This window comes from Oxyura jamaicensis, chromosome Z (assembly GCF_011077185.1).
Source record: "Oxyura jamaicensis isolate SHBP4307 breed ruddy duck chromosome Z, BPBGC_Ojam_1.0, whole genome shotgun sequence".
In the NCBI taxonomy this organism is placed as follows: Eukaryota; Metazoa; Chordata; class Aves; order Anseriformes; family Anatidae; genus Oxyura; species Oxyura jamaicensis.
In genome coordinates this window covers 44,289,264-44,304,185 of record NC_048926.1, presented here as the reverse complement: position 1 = coordinate 44,304,185, position 14,922 = coordinate 44,289,264, and the positions used below count along the sequence as shown (strand labels likewise).

Sequence of the window (14,922 nt, the reverse complement as noted above, 5' to 3'; positions counted from 1 at the left end):
TCTTCTAGTAGTCCTATCTAGTAATTAGTGGAGCACTAACACTGCTAATATGCTTTGCCTTGCACTAGTTCCATGAACAAGGTAACCCAACTACATTTCACAAGTGTAGCTGCTTCTATACTGGAGCTTTAGCTAACATAAAAACATTGATATGGTACAAGATTTTAACAGCAACTATCTTTCAGGGCACATGTTGCTCAACTAACATTGCCAGAGACACAGTAACTGCTCATCAGCTATAAATTGTTAAGCTTCATTATACTCAATAACAGCCAAATTTACTTGTCAGACAAAAGTGATTTTCAATCAAGAGGAATGAAAAACAGAATCACGATCTTACCCTGAGATCCAATGTGAAACCAAGTGTTCATGTGAAAATTAATTTAGGTTTGTACTTCCCCACCTACCCACCATGTACTCACCACATTTATATTCATGTTTGGTTAACATCCATCAGAAGAATGATCAGTACATCCAGCTACTTAAAAGCTGTGTTATCACAGCCCTACATGTCAGCTTATAAAACCCAACTAAATAATCCAGTCACATTCTTAAGATTGTGGCACAGCTGAAAATCATTCCAATTGAAAGACCTCTCTCCCTGTTAAGATAAAGCTATTAAAAAAGGCTCTCTGCATGAAAGATGAAAATAATTTTGTTCTTACCTTATCCTTGACATCCAAAGGACATTTATTCTCACTGAGAAATTTCAGTGTTTCTACATGACCATGTCGAGAAGCCCAATAGATTGCATTAGATCCAGCCTGTCCAAAATGATTCATTATAGATATCAACGATCAATTTAGAATGCTAATTCTAGACCTTCATTGAGATACACACATATACATGTGTACAGATACATTAAACAGCTCAGATTCATAACAGTAAATATGAACTAACCAAACGTAACAACATACTCACTTTTTTTTTTCCTTCAAGTTGGTTCAACAACTGCACATATCAACATCAGCCCTCCCCCACCCCCACAAGGATGATTAGCAGGATAACTATCTCTATGCAAGGATAATCCTCTTCATCCTTGTGAAGGAGATTTTGAGGAAGTCATAGGATAAATACCTTTGTGCTGTTTACTTTACCATCAGTTAGGCTGAGAAGCAGACAGTGTTCTAAGTTTGCTTTAAATGAGCCGTAGATCATTAGAAGACATTTGCAAAGAACACTTGTTGCAAAGTGTATGCCCATTGTAACAAATGAATTTTACTTGTGCAATTCCCCATCACTAAAATGTGCATGTATCTTTCCATACTAAGCAAGTTCAACAATTTGTTTTAGGGCAATCACTAATTTGAACTAATTGAGTCAATTTCATATGCAAGAACTACATTTTAAGATTAGTTAGAGATTAATTAAGATTACTAGCCATTGTAATTTGGATAAAGTGATCAAAATCAGAGGATATACCCTAGAAGCAACTGAAGTTGTTGAAGATTTGCTTTTATCTGTTTGCTACAGAGACTTGTGAATAACTTAGAGAACAGGCTCTACAACCCAGAATTTTTATTTCCAATAAAAACTGGTCCAAACTGCTTGTTCTATGCTAACTGTACTGAAAAACAAAAACTTATACAGAATGGTAACAAAGCAGAACCCTGACCTTATCTTGGACATTAATACGGGATCCACGTTTCAGAAGCAACTGAAGCATCTGAATGTTTCCACAGCCAGCAGCAATGAGCAGTGGAGGTATTCCATGCTAACAGTGAAACACAAGCAAGAACAATATTTTTTAACTTTTGAAGCATTAAGAAAAGCAAATGGAATCAAAGGAAGGCAGTGAATGGCATCTCTGGTTCTCCAGTTTCAAAGAAGTCCTTAGGGAATACCATATAGTAAATAATTCATCCCTTTGTCCAAATAAATTTATTACATACCAACTTTCCACATTTGGGGGATGAACCCACATTTACTAAATGATACACCATATACTAAAAGCATACTTTTCAAAGTAGGGATACTAATGTTAAGCTCTCAGTTAGCTAAATTTGGCAAGAACATTCCCCTTTGCAATTTCTTTGTAACTACGTTTTAAATAGCTTGAAAGAGAGAATATAAAAGAGTACAGAAAGAATATCTACGTTTTGTCCACAGTACCTCAAAGACAAAACCCATCAGCAGCATATTAGAAAGTTAAATGGGCTGCAGCATTAAAAAAAATGCAATTCTTATTTGAAAGGTTTGGGACCTCTTCACAGGAAAATAATAAATGCTTCATTTTTAAAGTACTCTTTTTAAAGCATTTTATAATGAATATCAGTATAATCATTCAAAAAAGTAAAAACCAGAGCAGCAATGATTTAACAATTAAACAGCAGAACCAGTAACAGAACCCTGGTCTCAGTTCCATTAGTACTTCCATTAGTATAGCACGATAATGAAGTACTTCTGTAGGCAAGTCATTTTGTTTCTAAAAATGAACGGCACAATCTAACACTATGTTCACATATCCAGTTTCTGCTGTATTGGACCTTTGCTCCTAACAGTGCTTTGCAAATTAAGCTTTGGCAGTCTGGTTCTTCATATATGTTCACTCATCTTCATCTGCTGTAAGAAACAATTGCAAACAAAAGCAAAGGCTGATATCTAATATACCAGAGCTCTTTTCAGTAGATTAGATTAATACTTTTTCAAGGGCTTAGCATTTCAGAAACACATTTTGTGCTCCTTTTTTGAGGTAGTTTGAGAAGACTGTAAGCAGAACATATTTAAATTTCCCCTAAAGAAACGCAGAGTAATTTCACATCCACTTGACATTTCTTTTTTATTTCAGGTGTTACATTTCTATTACAGCCACATTGCTCTATTCAACAGGGTGAGAGCTAGTCCCCCACCCACCTCAGCACAGACCCACACTCTACCTTGTTGGGTTGATTGACATCATAATTTGTCAGCGATCCCAGAAGGTGCTGTAATCCAGGAACATTGTCATCATTGATGGCATGAATAATAGCTTTCATCACAAAAGAATCTTCCTCATCCTTGTAATTAAAGAGAAAGAAGAAAAACTTAGCTTCAAGAAAAACAACCCCTCTCCATCTCTACAGTTGCCAAGACACTGAAAAAATTTAAAAAGTAAAATTTTAAAAGTCTTCAGCTGCAAGTTGCAATCCTTCATAAAGCACCTAGCTGAAAGGCACACATGCTGCTTGAAAACCCACACCAAAAACCCCCATACCTCTTCTATAGTATATCATCAACAGACTCATTATTCACTGAGATTCCAAGCAGGATTTCATTTACTAGATGTACTTTTTTCTTCCTCCTTGGACTTTCAAGAGATGCAGCACTTGCATTAAGCAAAACCAATTACAAGAATGTATCCAAAGGGGAACAGTTAGAAACCTACTACATCACTTGAACACACAACCCTATGGTGCTGGATGGGATCCACCCAAGGGTGCTGAAGGAGCTGGTAGAAGTGCCCACCAAGCCACTTATAATAATTTACCAGCAAGTCCTGGATAACCAGGAAGGTACCAATTGACTGGGAGCTGGTGAACGTGGTGTCTAGCTACAAGAATGGCAGAAAGGAAGATCTAGGGAATTACAGGCCTGTCAGTCTGACCTGGGTGCCAGGGAAGGTGATGGAGCAGATCATCATGAATGTCATCACATGACACATTCAGGACAACCAGGTTACCAGACCCAGTAAGCATCGGTTTATGAACTCATGCTTCACTAGCCTCATCTCCTTCTATGAGGAGATGACCCACATAGTAGATGAGAAGTCTGTAAATTTTGTTTACTTGTACTTGAGCAAGGCATTTGATTCATTCTTCCATAGCCTTATCCTGGAGAAACTGGCTGCTCATGGCTCGCACAGATGTACACTAGCTAAAAAAAACTGGCTGCATGGCTGGACCCAAATGGTCTTTGTGAATGGATTTAAATCCTGTTGGTAGCTAGCCACAATTGGTGTTCCCTAGAGCTCAGTACTGGTGCCAGTTTTTTTTTAATACCTTTATCAATGATACTGATGAGGGGATTAAGTGCACCTTAAGTAAGTCTGCAGACATCACTAAGTTGGGTGGGAGTGCTGTTCTTGTGTGTAGGAAGGCTCATCAGAGTGATCAGGATAGGCTGGATTGATGTGCCAAGGCCAATTGCATGACATTCAACAAGGCTAAGTGTCAGGTCTTAGGTTTTAACAACCCCATGCAATGCTACACTCTGGCTTGGGGCAGAGTGGCTGGGAAGCCGCCTAGTACGAAAGGACCTGGGGGTGCTGGCTGACAGCTAGCTGAATGTGAGCCGGCAGTGTGCCCAGATGGCCAAGAAGGCCAACGGCATCCTGGCTTGTATCAGGAATAGTGTAGGCAGCAGGACCAGGGAGATGATCGCCCCGCTGTACTCGGCTCTGGTGAGGCTGAACCTCGAGTACTGTGTTCAGCTTTGGGCCCCTCACTACAAGAAGGACATTGAGGCCCTGGAACATGTCTAGAGAAGAGCTACGAAGCTGCTGAAGGGCCTGGAATACAAGCCCTGTGAGGAGCAGCTCAGGGAAATGGGATTGTTTAGTCTGGAGAAGAGGAAACTGTCTGTAACCACCTGAAAGGTGGCTGCAGTGAAGAAGGTGGTGGTCTCTTTTCTCAGGTGACAAGTGATAGGATACAAGGAAACAGACTGAAGTTGTACTAGGGGAGGTTTAGGTTGCATACTGGGAAGAATTTCTTCACAGAAGTCGTGGTGCAAGCTGGAGCTGGAGCAAGCTGCCCAGGGAAGTGGTGGAGTCACCATCCCTGGAGGTATTTAAGAAATGTGTGGATGTCGTGCTCAGGGACATAGTTTATTGGTGGACTTGTCGTGTTAGGTGGATCTTATGATCTTAAAGGTCTTTTCCAACATACATGGTTCTACGATTCTGTGTGATAGAAACATTAAAAAAAAAAGAGGTACACAAATAAGAAAATGCAGAATAAAGCTTTCTGCTATCCAGGGATATGCTGCAGGAGATGTACTTTTGACCTAGTTTTCATCTATTCACTTGGACCAGGTAAGAATCTGGAACATAAATAATGAGCCCTAATTCCTTTGCAGACATAACTATTTTTCATCCATGCACTAAAATGTCAGAAAAATGAATTTCACTGAGCCCAGTATTTGAACCACTTATCTCTCTCCTGAGGTTTCTGATTTTAAGAACACTAATGTTACACTACAATTCCTTCTGCTCCAACACAGGTGTGAAATGATGATGTAGTGTTAAAAGGCATAGTGACAGCTGACAAGCTAGGGTGAGGGAGGCAGGGAAAGTGGGGGAAGAGAATAGAATGTAGAAGCAGAAAGACAGGAGGAGTAAAATGGAAAAAGAAGTGTGGGGTTACACAGGAGTGACACAGAAAAGATAACAGGAATAAAAATTATGTTGCAGCATTTCTGAAGTTTGACCCTCCCAGCTCTAAACATGTTAACATACATACACCACTGATCACAGGGAATTTGTGAAGCATGTATTGAAATCTGGAGAGTAAGCTAAATAAGAATGCTTTTGGATTTACAAGCATTTGTAGTTTCAAAGCATACAACAATTGCTCCTGACTACTTAAATCCAGTAGACATATACAACCCCAGAGACCGAATACTGGCCAACTCTAAAATTTCATTCTTAAATAACTGCTTACTCTGATACTGCTGTCTAGCATTCATTGCATCTATGAGGGCTCAATAATTCTGAATACTCTGTTAAAATAAATGCAGTACTGTTTAATGCTGCACAGTGCCATGAAAAAATCAAATGCAAGCTTGTCACATTATAATTGCTACAGTACTAAAATTCCTCCTAAACAAAACATAAAAAACCAAGTGAATTTCAGGCTCTGGCTATCAGCTTCAATATGGTAATTAATAAATGAAATTTCAAGGCTTTTGTCATGCAGAACATCAGACTACGGATAACTGACCTTTGTAGCTTTAATATCTCCATTTTCCTACATATGAGTTTAATTAATCCTTCACATTTACAATTGTCCAATATTCTTGTTAGAATAATTTCAGAAAATGTTGTTTCAGATGTATTAAGACTTTCTAATAATGTAAATATTCACTTACCAGAGTATCGTCACTCCTAGCAACACTCATATTACTTCTGGACAAGAAGGATCTTGATAATCTTTGGCACAAGGATATCAAGCGCACTGATTGCTTTTTAAAAATAAGAAGAAAAAAGCTTTATTAAAAAAAAAAAATCAAATCAGAATACTTATGATAGAATGCTATTGCAGAGATTTTAAAGGAAGACTGTCATATTAGCATCACAGACAGGAGTTTTTGACCGCTCCCCCATCTACTTTTTATGCTGCATTTGAATCTTTAATTTCATTTAGAATTTCTAATGCAAATAAGCTAGTCATATGCATGCGCAAAACTACATAATATATTTGGATTGCTACTATTTCACAGAGCTGTTCAAATACACAGCAAAACAGATTTGTATTACATCCTTTTGTTTACACTGAAAATATGTAAATGAATGGATTTTAAAGCATGTAAACACAGAAAACCTAAACTGAGCACAAAATAGCTGACTCCATTCCTTTAAGTTTTTATTGTAATAAGTTTTTTAAGATACTCCTAGACCTACCATTTTATTCTAGGGAAGCAAATTAATATTTCGATTTCATAAATAACATAGAAGTTCACCTAACAGAGACACTAGAACTGGCAAAAGAAAAAAAAAAGTACATACTTAGCTGGATATTTTGTGCTCATGCTCAATGGCTTAGCACAATCATCCTATTTCCTGGCCTCTCTGGCAATCAATACAACTCTTTGTCTAATAATAAGGACCTCTGTTGTCTCATGTTTCATTCTGCTCATGATAAACAATAGTCCTGTCCTTAGTATCGGTGCGAACTCCCCAGTGTATGTGTTGAAGAAGGAGCACTTTCAGCTAATATCTTGCCGCATCTCTGGAAAGATTAAATGATGCCTTCTTGTAAGCACCTTGGCAGTGTCAGAGCAAAAATCCTTTGCAAAAGAGACCAGTTTTCCCTTCCTACTCTGTTGGGTGTTGGCATACCTGGTAGGAATAATTAATTCTGTGAGGGCTGCTTAAACGATCCTTGATTTACTGGAATTACTGCCACGGTAACGTGTATCTACACACAGGAGTGTCTTTTTTCTGTAAATATTAGCAAGACAGATGATGACAGAACACAACTAGATGCATAAAACAAACACTCCACACTAACATTTTTATGCAGATTGTTAACAAAGAAGTCTTCTCCCACATCACCATGCTCAAGCACCTAATTTATTCCAAATGACATAGGAATGGGTTCTTTCTTCCTTCTCCAACCTCAAAGGCACTGATGGAGCAGGTAAGCACTACTGTATTTGTATGTCACCAGTACTTGGAAGATTTATTGAATGACTTACTTTCCATTTTCGTCGTGCTGCAAATCTTTTGAATTTCTCCATATTCACTGCAGATGCTTTTCTGCTAAGTGCTTGCTGGGTATCTTTAGGCTATGAGCAAAAGTAAAATAAAGGTGTGAAATACCCCATAATTACAACAACCAGAACTTTCATAAAGCATCTTCCTGTTGTCTCTCAATGATGACTTCCACTTACAATTACTTTATTATTACACTGTGATGATATTTCTATAACGTAAGTGCGTATTTTAACATCCACAGCCTTGTGAGGCATGCAGATGACATTTCTTGAGAGAATGCCCTGAAGAAAATCTAGACCTAAGAACATTTCAAGCAATACTAATTTTTGTTGCTGTTGTTTTAAACAACAGCAACAAAAAGCCGACACCAGTAGAACATTTCACTTTATCCTTAACCTCCCTCTGTGGTGGAGGAATTGTATGTAATTTCCAAGATACATCTTGTCTTCTAGGAAAAATTCCTGGCTAATTTTAAACACAGCCTAACTTTATTCCAGTCTCAGTGTCATCAGCTGGACGCTGCTGGATCCAAAGAAAAATCATATCCCACCTATCTGTGCAGCAAGCTCTAAGGCTGCATCCTTTGAACCTTTTCATAGGCAAGTATGATGCACCCCGTGAGGTATATCTAACTTAGCACTGCACAATACAAAACTTGAAGTCATTTTTATCAAGACTTACAGGTAAAGGTAAGGAGGGGAAGATGGAAAAGAGGCTATGAACAGTGGAGGGGGCAGGAGGGGAACATCTGGAAAATTAAGATTAAAAAGAAACATAACATGGTACAAAACAATAGATCTTGTTGCAGGAGTGGAAACCCTGGTTTCCACAAACTTCGACAGTGCTCGCTCTACTGGTTTAAAAATCACTTTAGCATGTCCCCATTTGCTTTATATCCGTACTCTTTAAGATTAACCCATGAAGAAGTCAGCAAAGCAGAAGGTATTGGTGCTTCTTCCGGTAAAATTTGTAGTTTGGCATACTGCTATAGAGGCATCTGCTTTAGGATGCTGAACTGTGAACTGGAGTGGCAGTGGCATGGAAATTCTGCCTCTGCTTCTTTGGGAAGTGGAAAGGGGTCTCAGTGCATTCCCAAGACTGGAGAAATCATTGCCACTGTAGACATTTACTATTCACAATCAGAATAGGACGTGGAATTGAAAAAAAAAAGTGACATGTATTACTGCACACTTCAAGAAGATTGATAGGTCCCATTTTCTCCCCACTCAGCCTAGAAACACAACAGCTTGACCCAAACCAACGACTGGAACACTCAAAGTGGACCACTGCCCCACATCAACTGTTGTCTTCAGACTAAAGAGGGAGCAAGGACAGAAGCAAGATGTCCCTTTTACACCTGATCTAAATAAGGAGATTAGAAGACGACATATGGACTGGATTCAGAGAATGTATTTTTGTCAGTATAATGCTCTCTGAACATTAGCTTCTCCGGTTGAGGATGATTTTTATCTTAATAATAGACTGCCATGCTTGCCTATTGTGAACCTAGATAGAGGGTATGTTAATGACGTCCACATACTAGTTTTCTTACAGACAGCCTTCCAAAGCACTAGGATATATTTAACAATTATGACAATTTTCATTTAGAAGACTTTGTTATCTTAAAAAGTGAAAGTGGAATATGAAATGAAGGATGATTAAAAACAGAACAACAGAGTGAATCACATGCTAACCTTGATCCAAGGATGCAGCAAACTATCTTGAATAGTCATTCTCTTCCTTCAATAGGAGAAAAGATAGAAGTGTTTCAGGTAGTTTAAAATACATAATAGTATATATTTATTAAACTAACATTGTGAAATATCATGTAATTTGAAATACTGGAGATCTTTCAGGCTGCAACAGCACATACACAAGAGGAACGACTCACTTTGGATCCTTAACTAGAAGTCTTCGTATAAAATCTTTAGCTAGGGCACTGGTATTACTGAAGAATTCTTCTTCAAACTCGTAATTCACAGCAGACACATTTGCTAATGTTTCCTGCTTTGTTTCTCCAAGAAACGGTGATGCACCACTTAGACTGCAGAAAGACAGAACATTCCTCACATTACATGTTGAAACACTGCTGTTTCAACCTTCTCAGATCAAACAACAGCAGAAGGTGAACATGTTTTTTTTTCTTGAAGACTGCAAATGTATTTTCAGAAGATTTGATCCAACAGGGAAAAAAGCTTTTCTGCAATTTCAGAGAATATTGACTAAGATAAAGCCCCCCTGTGGAATGATACCTACAGATCTGATGGCAGCTTCCCGTACTATCTCAATGCTGACTAATGGCCATTCTAATCAATAAATATATTACTACTTTTATGATCATTCAATTTGAAACATCCCATGCTACTAAAATGGCTCAAGTTGTATAGACACCACAAAAAATAAAATAAAAAATAAAAAATAAAATAAAAAACTGGCATTTCTAAGAACCAACCATAGACTTTGGTACTTACAGAATGTAAGTTATTACACCAATGCTCCTGGAGTGAAAAGAAAAAAAAAAACAACGGAGGTGGGGAGGAGAGAAACAGATGGAGGGAGAGAGAAAAGAAAAAAAAATAAGGTTAGAACATAAGAATAATAATGAGAGTTATTTCAAATAAGATACAGTAACTCACCACATATCAGCTTCAAGACCAAGAGGTTCATAATTTACTATTTCAGGAGCTGAAGGAGAAAATAGGTAGATCAGAGTATAGTCAATGAACAGATCCACTTCACTCTGAGTCTATATATGTTAGAGATAATAAGCTAAGATGCTGAAAGATAAAAATACCTTTAATGACAATCCAAGTCAGGACTGAATGCTACCAATTGCTTAGTTAAATTTCAAAATGTCACGAAGTACACATAAATTACATAATCTGTAACTCGGCCAAACCAAGCTAAGCCAACATTTACTGTTTCATAGATTGAGAAATAATAGTTTGAAGAAACATTTTCTCACCAACAAACTCTGGAGTTCCAAAGATATTCTTGAATTCATTTCCAAAGTCAATTTTGTGTGCTAAACCAAAGTCAATAATCTTGATTCGAGGCTTTGGTACATTCCTGTCCAACAACATTATGTTTTCAGGCTTTGAGGAGGAGGAATGGAGAGAGAAAAAGATTATTCATAGGTACAACTCATCTGATAGATACTAGCATTTTCAGCACTGAGCACTTCTCATTTCCAGTCTCTTGAAATGTATCGTCAGCAGAAAACTCCTGCCTTTTCCTATCAACATCTAACATATCCTAAAAATTAACTGCACTAAATCAGGATTCCGTGTTGGTGACAAACTGGTGTGATTTGCACAGGGCTAATATTTTACCTCTTGTGGATACAACAGTTGCAGTTTTCATTTGTACAGACCCAAGTGAAACATACTGTCTACAGTAAAGATCACAACTCCCGTGCTAGGGCCATTGCAGTAGTGCTGGGAGCTTGGAGGAAGCAAAGTTGTAGAACTAGTATTTGGTTAAGATTAACCAAATACTAGGTTAACATTACTCCCTGGAACAGATTTCTTTCACAAGAGATCTCCTACACAGTATTCTTTGTAGAGATTCATACTGTGCTGTGTTTTGGATTTTGGTGAAAGTAATGCTGATAAAACACCAATGTTGTAGCTGTTCAAGAGCAGTGCCTGCACTGAGTCAAGGAGTTTTCAAGCTTTTTATATTGCCCTACCAGGGAGGAGGCTGGGGGTACACCAGGAGCTGGGAGGGGACACAGCCAGAACAGCTGGCCCAGGCTGACCAGATGGCTATTCAATACTACATGGCATCAAGCTGAACAATGAAGCTGTGGGAACGAATGAGGAAGGGGGCAACATGTTCAGATGACATCTGTCTTCCCAATAAACCATTATGCACATTGAGCCCTGCTTTGCTGGAAGTGGCTGAACACCTGCCTGCCAATGGGAAACAGCAAATGGATTCCTTGTCTAGCTTTGCTTGTGTACTTGGCTTTTGCTCTACCTAGTAAACTGTCTTTATCTCAACCCACGAGTTCTTGCTTTTTCAACTTTCCAGTTCTCTCCACCACCCCACCTGGGGAAAGCGAGTGAATGGCTGTGCTGTACTTAAGTGTCTCATGGCCCTGAACCACAGCAGGTGACAAGCAGTAGGATGCTAGGAAATGATCTCAAGTTGAACCAAGGGAAGTTTAGCTTGGATATTAGGAAGAATGTCTTCAAGGAGAGAGTGGTCAGGCATTGGAACAGGCTGCACAGGGAAGGGGTGGATTCGCCTCCCTGGAAACAAATAAAGAGATGTGTGGATGTGGCACTAAGGGACATGGTTCAGTGATGAAGATTGGTAGGTCAGGTTGATGGTTGGACCCGGTGATCTTGAAAGTCTTTTCCAATCTGAATGATTCCATGATTCTGTAAGCTAGCAGGCTCTTCAGAGCTCTTGGAGTTACATCCATACTGTAAAAAAGTACTTCTGGAGCCATGAATAACAGGTCTTTCTCACCACCCTTCTTTTACCTCTTCCTCAATCACAGGGGTTGATATGTAGGTGAATGTGATGGTAAACTACATGCAAAACGAGTTTTCTTCTCTTTCCCTTGTTATATATCTATTGCATAATTTTATTGCTCTTGCTGCATACCTTAATCCACATATTCTTAGTATCAGGTGAAAGGATATTTTGCTTCATTGTAAACATATTGGCAAAATTTTAAAATACCAGGTTGTAAGACATTGAAGGAATATTCTTAGTAGATTCATAACTCTCTTACTGTTATACAAAGATAAAAAAAATATTGCTGTGGGGTATGAGTATGAGACTGGAAAATATATGCCTACATTGAAGAAAATCCCTTTCCTTCTCATCACCAGAATACAGCAATCCCTTTCAGAAATGCATTGCAATATAGTAATTATGCCTCCTTTTCCTATTACAGACATAGCTGCTACATTCAGCAGCCCTCAGGAAACATTCAGCTGCCTATCTATCAAAAAATCTTACACAGGAAAATATACTGAAATTGAAACATTAAAAAAGCAGTAACTGAGTTTAGATATAAAAGATCTCCCTTCACTACCAACAGGATGCAATTGACAGTATTTCTTAAAAAAACAACCAACCAACCAACCAAAAAAAACCTAACAATTACAACCAGCTACCCTTCCACCCATCCAGAAGAAAATAATCTATCTGCTCTACAAGAATCGTTGTACTCTATCGTATACTGTTTTCATTTAGTACCTATAAGTAACATTCACATAAACATACAATGTATATAACAGCAAAAAGAAGAAATTTGATGAAAGGCATCCTGGTCAGGATGTGAAGGTTCCATTCACATTCCACAAAATCATAATCATAATCTTTATTTCAAAATTGCTTTCTCAGAATGGTTTCATTTTATAGAAGTTGCCATTTTCCAAGAAGAATCTTATATTAAAAACAGATGGGATCTTTTTACGGTTCAGTAATTTCTTTTCAATGGCTGAGCTCTTCCCTGTCTACATAAGTTAGCAAAACAAAACTACAGCCAAGATCTGCATGATGGCAGTTTTCTGGCTCGTGTTACAAAGGCTTTAATAGATGTTGCTTGCAGTTGTGTGCATTCTTATCTGCTTAACATACCTTTAGATCAAAGTGGGCAATTTGCAGAGAATGTAGATACTGAACTCCGTTAAGTATTTGTTTGAGAAATTCTGTGGCTTCCTCCTCTGTGAGAGACTCTTTTTCAGCTAAGAAGTCGAAGAGCTCTCCACCTGCAACACTTGGAGAGCAGAAACAGAATTACTGACAAGCATGTTTTAACCTGGGGTCCATTTACCTTAACAATTCTCAGACAACCTTGGAAAACAGTCGGAAGCTTTACAAGTCGTCAATATGAAAGCAGAAGGTGGAAAACAATTCAATACTTGAAATAGTAATTACCCCTCCTCCCCACGAAGAAGAAAGACTACAAGAAAACCAGCTATTTTCAAACACAGAAAAGTTGAAACAAACACACATATATACATGGTTATCTGTATCTAAATTTAAATGAAGTAAAACCCACGTGCTCTATGTACATTTAAAAGAACAAAACCGAATGTGAAATTAAATATACTCAAAACATGCTGATATAACTGAACAGAAAATAAAATAAGATTTGGCTCATACACAAGTATAACAGGCTTTGTTTGTTGTCTTATTGGAAAATATAAATTCAAAGTTTACTTTCAAATAGTTACTAGCAGCTATCCTACTATCATTTTTCTTAAATTATTTTTTTACATTTAATTTAAAGAGAAAACAAAAACAAAACCTCTCCGAACCATTCAACTCTTGGGAAACATACTGTCTTGTCTTCAACAGCGCATTACATTAAGCACATCAGGTTGTGCTCAAACATTACCACACCTTCCCTAAGGAGGAAAAGCCACTACTGCTCTTAAGTCGATTTCCTGCAACCCGTTTAGCTGTGCAGGCAGAAAGAAGAGAGGTAAGAACTGAGGAAGGTACATAATAAGCACGTCAATGCTTTCTGCATCCGAGGGAGAGAAATAAACTGAAGATGACCCTTTTCTCAGCTCACTTAGCAGTCTGGCAGGAGTGATGATAACTGTCGGCAGGAAAACAGATACAGAATTAAGTGAATAGGAAACAGGATCCACAACTTCTCTTAAAAAGAAAAAAAAACAAACCACACACAAAAAAACAAAGCTCCTTTCAGTTTAAGGCCACCTACTGGGATGACTGGCCACTCTAGCAACTAGTTTTTCCAGGTTACAAAACAGAACTATTATACATGAAGGTGTCAAGAGACTGCAAAGATGGTCATACTATTCCCCTTATTTTGCACGATATTGATATTCTTAAAAAATTATCAGAAAGTACAACCTAACTTATGCTGCCTTTCAGCAGGGAAAAAACACTCTGTTCACAGTTTAAAGATCTCCTTATGAAAAATAATGGGATTAACATTTAAGAATAGCTAAACAGTCTGGGCAAGTTTCTGGAAATACATTTGACTTGCTTTATCGTGTCTACTTTTCAAGACACTTAATCTGCATTATTGTAATGCAAATTGCATGGAAAGTGCATTTTAATGAGTTCTTGGAGCCTTCACTGAGCTGCCTAGAAGATAATAAGAGTATTGTTTTGGGTATTGTTTATGGTGTTGTAATATTTTCTTCATGAAAGTAATTATTAAAATGAAGTGTCATTAAATGCAAGAATTACAGACTGGAAAGGAGAGAGGTCATTTTAATAATCTTTTTTGTTTTAGAAACATGAAAATGGAATTCCTGCAGATTAAATACAATTCATTATCTTACACAGGCTCGTCAGAAAGATATTACAAATGGCTGTGCGGGCATATTCCCTCGTTCTTTGCTTCTCTCTGAGAAAGGCAAAAGGCTTTCAGGCTAACATATGCACTTCTCCACTGCGCTTCCTGATGACAAACAGAGGCCTGGATGGTGACACAGTGCTGGCATTTTTCTTCATTTCCAGTTATTGAGCCAAAGGACCTAAACATCACACACAACTCATTTAAG

General features: G+C 38.0%; 1 protein-coding gene across 1 annotated transcript in view; it reads right to left on the bottom strand.

Annotated features, from left to right (window-relative positions):
• Nucleotides 1-14,922, bottom strand: part of DAPK1 (death associated protein kinase 1) — an 87,987-nt gene that overhangs the window by 25,772 nt on the left and 47,293 nt on the right. The window contains exons 3-13 of the mRNA XM_035309687.1: nucleotides 13,016-13,154; nucleotides 10,380-10,509; nucleotides 10,051-10,099; nucleotides 9,886-9,912; nucleotides 9,306-9,458; nucleotides 9,109-9,154; nucleotides 7,396-7,485; nucleotides 6,067-6,159; nucleotides 2,877-2,996; nucleotides 1,616-1,714; nucleotides 666-764 (exon numbers count right to left, since the gene is read on the bottom strand). Of these exons, the coding sequence (XP_035165578.1) occupies nucleotides 666-764; nucleotides 1,616-1,714; nucleotides 2,877-2,996; nucleotides 6,067-6,159; nucleotides 7,396-7,485; nucleotides 9,109-9,154; nucleotides 9,306-9,458; nucleotides 9,886-9,912; nucleotides 10,051-10,099; nucleotides 10,380-10,509; nucleotides 13,016-13,154 (1,045 nt within the window). The remainder of the gene's footprint in view (nucleotides 1-665; nucleotides 765-1,615; nucleotides 1,715-2,876; nucleotides 2,997-6,066; nucleotides 6,160-7,395; nucleotides 7,486-9,108; nucleotides 9,155-9,305; nucleotides 9,459-9,885; nucleotides 9,913-10,050; nucleotides 10,100-10,379; nucleotides 10,510-13,015; nucleotides 13,155-14,922) is intronic.